The sequence below is a fragment of the Octopus sinensis genome, linkage group LG14, assembly GCF_006345805.1.
Source record: "Octopus sinensis linkage group LG14, ASM634580v1, whole genome shotgun sequence".
In the NCBI taxonomy this organism is placed as follows: domain Eukaryota; kingdom Metazoa; phylum Mollusca; class Cephalopoda; order Octopoda; family Octopodidae; genus Octopus; species Octopus sinensis.
In genome coordinates, this window is record NC_043010.1 from 29,766,517 (window position 1) to 29,780,300 (window position 13,784).

Genomic DNA, 13,784 nt, shown 5'->3' on the forward strand with positions numbered 1-13,784 from the left:
CATGGACAGTGACTCTTGTTTCCACCTTATTTATTTATTTATTTATTTTTTAGCAACTTTTAATCAATCTCGTCGTTTTTTCTTTATTTACACAAGGAACACCGGAAGAAGCATCACCGCCTATAATTTTACTTCCTTTCATACGAGGACAACGGACCAGCCTCTCAAAGAGGAAATTTTTTTTTTATTTATGTATATACATACATATATATATTTATATTTATTTATTTATATATAAATATTTTAGTATATATATATATATTTGTCTATGTGAATATACTGATATATATATGTAGATATTTATATATATATATATATACTCTGTATATACATATAAATATATGTATAAGTTGTTTCCGTGCTTATTATTTCGTTAACCAGCCACTCTTTATACCCTCCCGACAGCATCATCATCAACAGGAACAGACAATCGATTGTCAAGGTAATTCAGTCTGTTTTGCTTCATAAACTTTTCGTTTCACTTTTTATTTCTTATTTATTCTGCCTTTGCTTCGAAATTTTTTTCAAGCCTTTCTCTTTTACTTCCTTTTGCAACCAATCGGATAATTGTCACCGACAGATCGAGCACTTATAATAGTTTTTTTTTTTTTTTGTGCGTGTGTGTGTGTGTTTATGATTACAGTGACATGTAGGATATTTTGTCGTAATATGAAATCTCACCTCGGTACTGGACTTAAACTTTATCTTAACGATTCCGGGATTAAACCGGAACATTGTCGACTCAATCGATTCTGGCAGTCCACCCGATTATAAAATGGAATACAGTTTACTGTTGTTTTTTTTTTATTTTGTTTTGTCTTTATCTTCATTTTCTTCGCAAGAAGAAAACGCACTTTGAATTGTTAATTACTATCATACAATCATTTGCTTTAGCTTTCTACTCCCCCACCCACTTTCTGTACGCGTGTGTAATAAATATGTGTATATATGTACGTTTATATAGATAGATAGATAGAAAGATTTGGTGATACAAACTGGAAAAATAGAGCTCAAAACACGAGTATTATATTTTTTATTAATATTTATCAGAGGCAACAGAGTGACTCAGGACAGAGAGTTTCGTGCGTTAGCAATTATGTGTGTATGTATATATATATATATCTTCGAACAGTCTATTAACTAATTATGGCATATAACTGATCGGAATGTTACGTCGGATTTGCGCCGACTATTGCACTTGGCAGTTTTTATTGATGACTCTTCAGACATGGTGGCCGGACATAAAATATAAAATGCAACCACTCTACTTCTCATATTGAGTGTGCTTTTTGTTCTGACTTAAGGAAAACTAATGGATAATTGTATAAATGCTTACATGATTGTGAAGATCTGGTCTTCTGAGTCGCCTGTCGGTTTGTTCAAATGGTTGAACAACTTGAATTCCCAGTCAACTTGATCTTCTTCATAAATTTGGCTCAACTCTCAATATCGAGTCACACCATCAATAAACGTTCCGTTATCCTTAAACTTGCTTTGGAATAATAGCGTATTTTCATATGCGCGCACACACACCCAGTTACTTTGAGATTATTAAACCCGATGGTACGCCTTTTTTTTTGTTTACACACACACACACGTGAGTGTAAAGAGAGACTGGGGATGAAGAGGGAGGTGACAGTTTCTGAACTTAATCTTATTTTGACATATAACTCTGTACATCCTCCCAGTAGCAAATACATTGAGTTGGACGAGATGATCCTTGAATGAAAAATAAAATAACTGCAATTTAGCAGCCCCTCCCACCCTCATTTTTTTCCTCGATACTATCATCGAAATGTATATTTTTAATGAAATTTTGTTGAAATACATTTTCGAGAGTGTAGATTACTTGATGTTGATATTTCAAAAGTCATGGAAATTGATAGTGAGAAAGTTGATGAGGAAGAAAGATCCGGAACTTCTCCAAAAAATTCAAGAAATTATCTTTGTCTGAATTTTATCAACGTAATCGTAATCTACACTCTTAAAAAAAATCTTACTATTATAAGATTTACTTTTAAAAGAAAATAAAATTTTCAGAAAGTTTGGAAGAAACGAAGTTGGAAGCGGGCACCAATCTCTTGTTATGCGCATACCATATTTGATGGCACTTAAGATGTACACACACACACACACACATATTGTATTTATGTGATTTTAGTATCTTACAAACAGAATCAGAATTCGTGATAAAAGGAAGTCGTACAAAATAAGTTTATTCATGAATTACATATATTTTCTACTTAGGCTGATTATGATGATATTAACTATTTACTTTTCAGGACAGTATTGACCTAGCTGACGTATTTTACTCAAAAACATTCTCATCTTAATCTCCTTATTTATTTTCTTCGGTTTTTTTTTTGAGGGGTGGGGGATTGCTCTATATTTTACTGCATTATTCAAGGATGTGATTTGAAGAAGCTTTAAGGCCTAGCTCTGGCGCCAGAGGCTTACCGAATTAGAAAGAAAGAGTAATATTTTCTAATAACAAACACCAGTTGAGAATTGAAACCATGTCTGGCACAGTGTTTTATTGGTTTGAATAAGACAGCAAACATACTACAGTCCAGCTTTCAAGGATTTTAGTCAACTTTAGTATATTTCAGTTTGGTATGAATCAACTGGTTGTTGATGACAACTGACCACAGGATAAAAGTTCACACACATATATGTCACCATCATCATTTACTATCAGTCTCCTAGGTCAGCGTGGGTTGGACAGTTTGACAGGATTCAGTGAACTGGAGGACTGTGTTGAGTGCCAGTATGGGTTAAGGGCTTAGAAAAACTGAGGGACTGCTGCAATAAGTGTGTGAAGCTGAGAAGGGAATATGTTGAATAATTAACCGATCCTCCCGTATTTTCTTTTACCCAAAGCCAGGAACTTTTCCGTACCCCCTCGTACATTATTGTCTAAGTAAAAAGAGTGAGTCACTTTAATGAGAACTTTGTGTCTGGCAACTACAGCCCCCACCAGCAGGGTATATGTCCCATGTTAGGAATCACTGGCATACAAGATTCTGTGATGCTGCTAAACTCATTACAGAATCACCTCCATGCTTCACTGTAGGGGCCAAACAATTGGGTTTGAAAGCTTCTTTGGGCTGTCTTCAGGCATAAACTCACCCTAAAGTAGGGGGAAAACAATGATATTCTTCCATTGAACCAATGACCACTCCTAATTGTCCAGATGCCATTTTTTTGCTTATCACTGTTAATGGGGAATGAGAGAGGTTTAGCAGTTGCAGCCCTTCCATGGTATCCAAACTTTATGGAGCTCACAATGAATGGTTTTGGCCGACTCAGGGTTGGCAAGATGGTGGTTCAGCTCTGCTGTCAATTTTGCTGCTGTAGTTCAATAGATTTTAGACACAATATATTTCACTAATCTACCGTCCCTCTATGTGAGTTTTGCTTTCCCCCCAGAATTGTACTTACGAAAGCTAGTTTTACCTTGGTTTGGGAATACCTACAAGATTTCAGTGACAGTTCTTCTTAAAGCATTAAACAATTCAGCAGTTTTGGTATCTGAAGTGCCAGCCATCTGTGCTTCAACAATTTGTCCCTTTTGGAAATCAGATAGGCCACATATTTTAATTTGCCATAGGGGGACTCCTTGTTATGCTTTACCAACCCCTAGGGGGTCCTTCGGACCCCCTTTGGCAACCCCTGGACTAAGCCCTTCAAGGTAGTGACCTAGGATAACCACAGTCAAATGAGTGAAATATATAAAAGAATATGTATGTGTGTGAAAGTGTGTCTGTATGAATTTGTGGTTTTATGTTTAACAGCCATTATCATGTGCCAAACTAAAATGCGGCTATCGCTTGAGTCTATTTTGTAGACTCACTTATTACCTTCCTTTGACAGGGAAGAGTTTTCCTTTACTTGGTATCAATGAAAAGGGAAATTGTGAGATAGATGCAATTGAAAGGTTTGAGAACAGAATTTTACCTCTTAAGCGAAGCCTTAATTAGCATCTTTGGGTACCACTTGAAGAGGAAAGTGATGGTAGAAGTACTGCCCTCTGTAAATTTTTTGTAAGTTTTAAGAGTTGAAAAATTGGCATAGCTAAAAGAGCCTAGTCTAACTATGATACAACAGCTATAGGTTGGCAGCAAGGACTGAAAGGAAATACTTGCTTTTTTTAGGGTAATCCAGGGTTGTGTATGATGTGTCCTAAATTACTCTTATAAGAAAGGATCCCATTTTAGGGATCTTGTTTTGTTTGTTCTAGATTACGGTTGTCATTTATTGTTCTTTATTATTATTATTATTATTGATCTTACCCCTTTATTTCATGTGAATCCTACATTGTTTTTTTTCTAGCTCTTTTTTTAAAAATTCTATCTTTGTGCTGCGCCCAAGATTTTAAGCCTTTGTAGCCAATAGAACTCATTAATATTATCACTTCAATTTCCTATCAATTAATGTCTTTTTTTTTTTATTTCAGTTTTTTCAGTGAGTCTCTAAGATTCCATTGGAGGAGCAAGGAGTATTTACAGTGGAGTACAGAAGAAAGATTTGAAAGATATTGCTAAACCATCTGTAACATACCTCACAGTTCTTAAAAACCGAGATATACTTTTATACTTTTAAAGAAGATATTACTGTTCCTTCCACTAGTTTTGTGAAATCTAGTAAAAAAAAAGTTGCAGCTTGTAAATATGACTTCAGTTATTTACATAACTTGTGTGTAACAGAACAGTGAATTAGCTGCTTTCAAGCCACTACTTCAACCAGTGTATTTTGGGGGGATTGTGTCGTTTGTCATATATATATATATATATATATATATATTCCTTATTAGTTTTTCTGTTTTATCAGTGGAATTTCTACAATGTACTCCATGCAATCTGTTTACTCCATGAGCGAGCAGTTTAGCTGTGATTCATGTGAGAAAACCTTCCAGCTATATGACCAACTTAAGGCTCACAAGAGATCTATGCATGCTGGTAGTGGTGAACATAAATCTTTCATATGTGAATTCTGCCACAAAGAATTCAGCCAGATTTCGTCCTTGCGTAACCACGAACGCACACACACAGGTGAGAAACCATTCCAGTGCCTGACTTGCAGTAAGTCCTTCAGCCAAAGGGGCAACTTGAAACACCACGAACGAATACACACTGGGGAGAAGCCGTTCACTTGCGAGATGTGTGCAAAAGCTTTTAGCCAAGTGTCAAGTCTGCGCAACCATGAGCGGACGCATACAGGCGAAAAGCCTTTCACCTGTCCAACTTGTTCGAAAGAGTTTAGCCAGAAGGGAAATCTGAAAATACACGAACGAACACATACTGGCGAAAAACCTTTCACTTGTTCCCTCTGTACCAAATCTTTCAGCCAGAAAGGAAATCTGAAAACACATATGCGCAACCATGGAGATAAAAAAGAATTCAGCTGCTCCCTCTGTGGAAAAGTATTCTCATGTAAATCATTGCTGAAATGCCATGAAAAAGCACATAATGTGTCTGAGGCAGGTAGTAGTCAAGGAATCGGCACAGCCATGGGGCAAGAAGCAATAGGGCTGGTCCCAAATCCCACAACTGCCACTGAGGGCCCAGCAGGCTCCATCGACCTTAGAAAGGACCTATATAACTATCACAGCAACAACAGTAACAGCAACCATAATCATCCACAGCACACATCAGCCACCACAGGTGTACAAGCTCAGCAGCCACACCTGTCACAACAGCTGCGCAATCAAACCAACTTTGGTGCTAACTCCAGTGGATTTGATCCTAGGGATCACCTAGCAGCATCACAGTTAGATTTAACCACGGATAATCGGCACAATCAGAACAACCGTGTCTATGTGTAAGGAGCCATACCCAACAAAGCTGCCAAATAAACCATCATTTTAATAAAAACGAACTCTCTTTGGACAACACTTTTACTATTTTTATTATTGTCAAAAGTAATTATTATTATTGTTGATATTGGCAAGCATCTAAGGACAGCACTCAGTTTTCAAGGAACTGAGTTCATTTCAATTCATGCTTGGAACCACTAAATGCTCTTGGGTAAAGCACAGACTCCACAAGTTTCTATTTCTCTCCTTCTCCATAAAAATATTGTCTTCATGCCAGTATAAGAAACTATCATCATCATCATCATCATCATCATCTGTTGTGATTACAAAGGTTAAGTAGATACATCCTTTGTTTTTTTTTTTTTTTTTTTTTTTTTTTTTTTTTTTTTGCTTTTGAACCAAACAAAATAACTATTGACCACTCGATGATTTGAACAGACTTGTGTTAAACCCTCATCAGCAATGACTACCCAAACAGACCCATGGGTTGGAGTGTTGTTGCCCGAGTGGTGCAAAGGTGTTGTCTGCCAGGAGTAGGGAATCGCCAACAAATGGTGGATGCAGTGGCACACCTCCTTATTACTACTATGTAAGTGTGTATGTGTGTTCGCGTGTGTGTGTGTATATATATATATATATATATATATACACATACATATAGTTGTGATACCAGTGCCAGTGGCACGTAAGCGAACCATCCAAACGTGGCCGTTGCCAGCCCCGTCTGGCACGTAAAAAGCACCCACTATACTCACGGAGTGGTTGGCGTTAGGAAGGGCATCCAGCCGTAGAAACATTGCCAGATCAGACTGGGCTTGGTGCAGCCTTCTGGCTTCCCAGACCCCAGTTGAACCGTCCAACCCATGCTAGCATGGAAAGCGGACGCTAAATGATGATGATGATGATGATGATCGTTGCAGTTCAGGTTTCTGGGAGCTGTAGATTTAAATTCTGCTACAATCATTGTGTTGTGTCCTTTGGGGTCAAGATGTTTTCTCAATTACCTACCTCTTAAAAACTATGGGTCAAGAGGGTTTTTTTTCTCTTGCTTTTACTGATGTTAAGATATTGACTTCAGGAATTGAGGTCATATCCTATAAAGGTCAATATTGATTTTATATAATTCCAGGATCAAAAGGGCAGAGTGATTTAAAAATTGTGCCACTAAGATTTACCAGTCAAGTCTTTCTCTTTTCTTTTACAGAGAGAAGAAATTATTATTAAGGTGGTGAGCTGGCAGAATCATTAGCACCTTGGCTAAAATGCTTAATCACATTTCTTCCAGCTCCTCTACATTCTGAGTTCAAATTCTGCTGAGGCCAACTTTGCTTTTCATCCTTTTGGAGGTAATATATTAAGGTCTAGTTATGTACTGAGGTTGATGTATTCAGTTTGCCCCCTCCCTTCAAAATTACTGGCCTTGTACCAGAATTAGAATTATTATTGTTATTAGGGTGAATGTATTGCCAGAATCATTAGTTTTAGGTAAAATGCCTTGTAATGCTTAGCTATGACACTTTATGTTCTGAGTTAAAATTCCACTGAGGTCAACTTTGCCTTGGGGTTGCTGTAATTGACTTAAACCCTCCCCCAATATTTCAGGCTTTGTGCCTTTAGTAGAAAGGATTATTATTGTTGTTGTAGTGTACTTGTAGAATTATTGGAGCATTGGAAGAAATACCTGTTAATATTTCTTCCAGTGCTTTACATTCTGAATTCAAATACTGTCAAAGTCCATTTTACCTCTCCTTATTTTGGGGTCAATAAAATAAGCACTGTTTGAGTACTGGGGCTGATGTGATTGACGAACCCCACCCTGCAAAAATTTCAGGCCATGTGCTTTTGTTAGAAAAGATTATCATCATTATTGTTAGAGTAGTGGAATACTCTTTTACTTGTTTCAGTCATTTGACTGTGGCCATGCTGGAGCATTGCCTTTAGTTGAGCAAATCGACCCAAGGACTTATTCTTTGTAAGCCTAGTACTTATTCTATCATCCTCTTTTGCCGAACCACTAAGTTACAGAGACGTAACACACCAGCATCAGTTGTCAAGCGATGTTGGGGGGACAAACACAGACACACAAACGTATACACACACACATACATATATATATATACATATATACGACGGGCTTCTTTCAGTTTCTGTCTACCAAATCACTCAATCATAGAAATCCGTTTAATACATGATTTCCCTTGAAAAAAAGCAACCGGTACTTTTCTGTAATATCTCGTTTTGCGAAATAACTGTAACAAGTGCATATTTTCAAGGTGCCACGCAGTGGGACTGCACCCGGAACCATATGGTTGGAAAGCAAGCTACTTTATGGTGAAATTGCTAAAATATCTGACAAAATAACTTGTACTTATTTTGAGTTCAAATCATGCTGAGATCAGTTTTGCCTTACATATTCCTAGGCTAATTAAATAAATTACTAGTCAAGCCCCGGAGTCAGTTTAATTGACTAACACCTCTCCCCAAATTTCAGGTCATTTATCAATTAGAAACTATTATTATTATTTAACCCTTTAGTGTTTAAACCGGCCATATCCGGCCCAATATATTCTACATGTTTTATATTCAAACTGGCCATGTCTAGCCTCTCACACCTAACCTACAATGCCATTCTAAAAATAAACAATCACATCATTGAAACCTCAAATCTATAAGATAATCCAGGATTAATTCAAAACAATTTGAGTGAAAAAGTATTACATTTAACAGAGTAATCTGAACACTAAAAGGTCAAGGGAGCAAGCTGGCAAAATCATTAGGACATTGGGCAAAATGTGTAGCAACATTTGGTCCATTCTTATGTTCTGAGTTTAATTGTCAAGATCAACTTTGCCTTTCATCCTTTCAGGGTTGATAAAATAAGTACTAGTCAAGCACTGGTTGATAAAATAAGTACTAGTCAAGACTTATCCCACCTCTCGAAGTTGCTAGCCTTTTGCCAAAATTTGAAACCATAATTATATTATTAGTATCATTGAGCTGGAAGAATTTGTTAACATGTCAGACAAAATATTTAGTGGCATTTCTTCCAAATCTTTTCATTCTGAGTTCTAATTCTGCTGAGATTGACTTCACCTTTCATCCTTTTGATCCTTTTGGGCTGATAAAGTAATCACTGTTCAAGCTGGCCTTGTGCCAAAAATAGAAAGACTCATCATCATCATTACCACTCTCATCAGCTGTGTGTATGCAATATTACTACTGATGAGTCATTTGTCCACCAGAAAGATACTAGATGATTTATTTTAATGTTATGATGTTTTAAGGGGTATATCTATAGATTTCTTCTGTAGCCAGTTTTCATAGTTAATTAAGAGTATTTGGTATTTCTTAACATCAAACTTTCTTTACCCATTGCTGAATAAGAACTTTTTAAAAAGAAAATTGTATTAATATGTTTCACCAACATATTTTTCTTTCATTTTTTGCTCTCACCTTCTTCAAGGCGATTGCATGTATTACATAACTGACTGCCATGCAGTTGTTAACTTAGCTTTGACTTAATGAATATTAAAATATTTTGTTTACTCTAGGATCAGGCAGCTTTTGCATATGATGCTTCCATTTAGAACATGTCATTTTCTGAAATTTTTTTTTTAATTAGTTAATTCCAGAAGGATGAAGTAAGAGAAAAGGATTGAGAAATTGATTTATTGTGGAATTGAATGGGAGAGTTTAGACATGTTAAGAAGTGAGTAGACTTGGCTGGATTTCAGTAACAGAAGTAAGAAAAACAGCCTGCTCATTCTGAGGGGCTGACATTTTTGTAGTAACTGTAGTAAAGAGCATAGTCTTATGTGTGTGTGTGTGTAGATCAAAGGCTCTTGTAAGACAGACAGTTAAAATGTGTTGTTTATATCATTTATCCTTGCATTGCTTCAGTGAAGCAGAGCTGTGATTGGGATGACAAATCTTATAGTTGAATGGTCATAGTATACACTATACCAAGTATCATCTAGAGTTAAACCAGCTCCATTGTCCTTTCTTCAAATCTGACATGACTAAATTAGTCACTTATAAAATTTCTAGCTTCATTCATTCTTTTTATAGTGGCAATGTGATTCCTTCATGATACAGACTGTCCACTATATCCTGTCATTCAGAAAAGAAAATATGATTGTTTTTGTAATGTTGTAGAATTTGTGTATTCCAAATAAGGATGGACTAATGATAAATGAATGTTTGTTGATTAATCCTCATTGCAATTGACTTTCAATTTTTGCCCTAGTAAAACTATCATCTAACTGATTTAGCAATTATTGATTGGATGTTTCAATTACAGCTTTCTGTCCATCAAGTTTTCTAATATTTAGGTCTTTAAAAACATTTTCTTATGTATGCATGCATCATTTTAAAGATGACAAGATGTTTATCAATGGAGATTTATCAGGTCATTAAGAATGAAATGTCCAATTTTGAACTGAAAGTTTATTTTAATTTTATCTTGACAAAAAGCAAAGCAGTTAATCAAAGTATGCACCTAAATTATCAACACAATTTTGCCATTTTATCAGTAGCTTATTTATGCCAGCAGCAAAGAATTCTGGAGAGCAAGAGGTGATGAAATTACGAAAAGCTGTTTTTGCATCTTCTCCAGATTTGAAGTTTTTTCCTTGCAAAAAGTTGTCTAATGCTTGGAAAACATGATAGTCAGTTGGTGCAAGGTCTGGTGAATATGGTGGATGACAGTATTTTCAAGTTTAGTTCCTGTAACTTGAGTAACGTTCTTTGCGCAACGTGGTTGAGCATTGTCTTGCCTGTCTCTATTGACCAATCTCAGTTGCTTAATTACAAGTTCACTGATCATTTCATCCAATTGGTTGATGTATACATCCACTGTAATTGATTTACCAGGTCTCATGAAGCTGTAGTGGATGACACCAGTACTGGACCACCAAACAGACACCATTAGCTTTTTTTGGTGAATATTATTTTTTGGATTGTTTTGGCACTTGTCTGTAGCCAACCACCATGCAGAACACTTGCTATTGTTGAAAATAATCCATTTTTCATTATATGTAACAATATGATGCAAAAATGGTTTGCTTTTATGTGGTGACAGCAAATAACAGCAAGTTTCAAGATGACATGTCATTTGATGCTCGTTCAGTTTATGTGGTACCCACTTGTCCAGCTTCTTTACCTTGCCAATTTGTTTCAGATGGCCCAGTACAGTTGGAGTCGAAGCATTAAATTTTGCTGCTGACTCACATGTAGTTTGAAATGTATCCACTTCTACTACAGTTTCCAGCTCATCATTATCCACTTTGGTCTCAATTCTACTACGGGGCTGATTTTCAAGAATAAGTCTTCAGACCGAAACTTCTCAAACCATCGACATACAGTGTGCTCATTCACTATATCCTCACCAAACACCTCATTGATGTTTTGAGCTGTCTGGGATGCACTGGTTCCATGACAGAACTCATATTCATAAACAACAGGAATTTTTTTATCTATCCACGGGTTCACAATAATTGATTTACAAGAGAAAACTCACAATATAATCAGACACCATGAATAGCATTTTGCAAAGTGATGATGTAATTCTTCAATGTTGTAAAACAAAGAATTGTCTGGATAAAACATTAGAGTTAACGACTATCAAAGTTGGTGCATAAGAAAATCGGACATTTCATTCTTAATGATCTGATAGCTACTGTATTGAACAGGTCAAAAACTAGGAGATAGCAAATATGAAAAGCTTGCAACCTCTGCTTTATCAAACATGTCAACTTGAGCATAGGTGGAACTGATGAGAAGGGCTTGAGCTCTTAGAAACTTGTTGATTTTAGTTTTAAAAAGACATTTTAGATTACTTGTAAAACTAAACATTTTTAAAACTGATACAATGACTTGTTCTATATGCTGGTCTTTGTAAATGTTAAAATGCTAAGAAGAATACTTTTTCTTTCTGTTGTCCTTTTCATTAAATGAACTGTTATTCTGTTACTGAAAAACTTCCTGAAGCAGGAAGGACATATTAGATAATGTAGTCTTATCTATAAATCCTAGCCTAAAATATGGGATGGTCATAGCTGGAATGCTTTGATCTTAGGTTTGTTGGATCAGAGCTGATTTGGGGGTTAAACAACAACATAAATCAATGAGAGAAATCTCTATGTGGTCGCTTGGTCTGCTCTGAAAGGAACAAAACATTGGACATTATAGCCATAAATGTCAAGGTTGTCATAACTACAATGCCTTTGCCCTGTGGTTAAACATAATCCACACTGCTACAATTTCATGGAACTGACTAAAGTTATATCAAATATAGAGGAGGTCCTTTTTAATGGGTAGATGCCTTTCCTAGCAGCACTCATTCTCAATTGAATATTTAATGGTAGGTTGACATGTAGGAAGTCTTCATTTGCCTTATAACTCTTACAATGGTTAGAGCTAGGTTTGAAATCCTGACCTTGCCTTTACCTCACTGCCACTGTAATTTTGAAATTCCATACACCCATAAATAGTGTATTAATATTTATAGCCAGTTTAACACTGAGAGCTGGCAGAATCGTTAGCATGTCAGGCAAAATGCCACTTAGCATCTTGCCCATCTGTATGTTTTGAGTTCAAATTCCATTGAGGTCAGCTTTGCCTTTTGTCCTTTCAGGGTCAATAAAATAAGAACCAGTTGAGCACTGGAGTCAATGTTATCAGTTTACTCCCTCCCCTGAAATTGCTGACTTTGTGCCAAAATTCGAAACCAATATTTATAGCTAATTATATATGGCACTGAATTGAAATCATACTAAGGCCAACTTTGTTTTTTATTTTCATGTGAAAAATAAAGCACCGGTCATGTATTCAGTCAATCTAACCAACTACATCCTTACCTCATATTTGATGTGTGCCTATGTGAAAAATCAATTATATATATACATCCCCACACACATACTGGTAAAACTGTTCTTCACAGATATTAATGTTCGTCTGTGTTAGCATATATTAGATTAAATGTTGATATAAAGTGTTCATTTGATTCTATTGAACGTTGTTTCTTTCCCAATTTTCCTGTCTTATTTGTTATTGCTTGGGACACAACACAATGCGTCTGTAACAAAGTTTGAGTTCAGTCTCCTAATGTAATAATAATAATATCACCATCAGCAGTTACAACAAATTTTACTCTATAAATCTCACCTTCAGCCTTTATCCATTGTTTTTCCTGTTACCCAGCATGAGGTGAATACCTGTTACTGCAGAGGTCCACATTGACACCAGCATGAAGACTTATAATTCTCAATTAGAAAGATTTTTTTTTTTTTTAGCATTCTGTTCTAGTTTTATCCTCCTTCCAACTCAAATAATAACTTATAGTTAATCCTACTACACATCTTTCTCTCCAGTTATAAACAAGAGAGGTGCTTGCAGAGAGCATTTTGGTAAACTTTGCCTTTTTTTCCTTTCAGGATTAATAAAATATGTACCAATTGATTTATTTCAGCTTGCAAGTCCATTTAATGCAGGTGACACCTTGATGTTCACTATCTTTTCTGTTATTAAATTGTATGTATAACACTCATTTAGTCCCTACTGATTATCACTTGTACTCATCATTATATCTGCTTTACAAGCAATGCCCCTACCCCCAATTCATTTTCACCTGTTGTCCACTACTATCAGCTGCGGTAGTCTTTGTATTTACTCACTAATAGTTTCTGTATTTTGCATATGGCTCTGAATAGTTGCTGACCTGTTGCTGCAGCAGTAGTGCTGATCCTACTGGTCACTGATGTTGCGGTCATCTCTGCATCTGCTTAAGTATCAGCAGTAAGTGGAAGATCTTCATCAGCTGATCATTAACTTTAATGATCTCTGTCAGTGCTGTCCACCAGTGGTTTCTGATGACAAACCAAGGGATCTTTAATTTTGTTATTCGAACTGCAAGAAATAGAAGCTAAATATCCCTCGAATCACATTATTGTCTTAATAAGATGAAAGGACT

General features: G+C 36.0%; 1 protein-coding gene across 1 annotated transcript; it reads left to right on the forward strand.

The window, feature by feature from the left end:
* The first annotated feature begins 138 nt into the window (after nt 1–138).
* On the forward strand, nt 139–5,888 carry LOC115218772 (gastrula zinc finger protein XlCGF7.1-like). The gene is made up of 2 exons (XM_029788701.2): nt 139–442; nt 4,457–5,888. The coding sequence occupies exon 2, from the start codon at nt 4,844–4,846 to the stop codon at nt 5,822–5,824; it is 981 nt and encodes a 326-aa protein (XP_029644561.1). The 5' UTR covers nt 139–442; nt 4,457–4,843; the 3' UTR covers nt 5,825–5,888.
* The last annotated feature ends 7,896 nt before the right edge of the window (nt 5,889–13,784 follow it).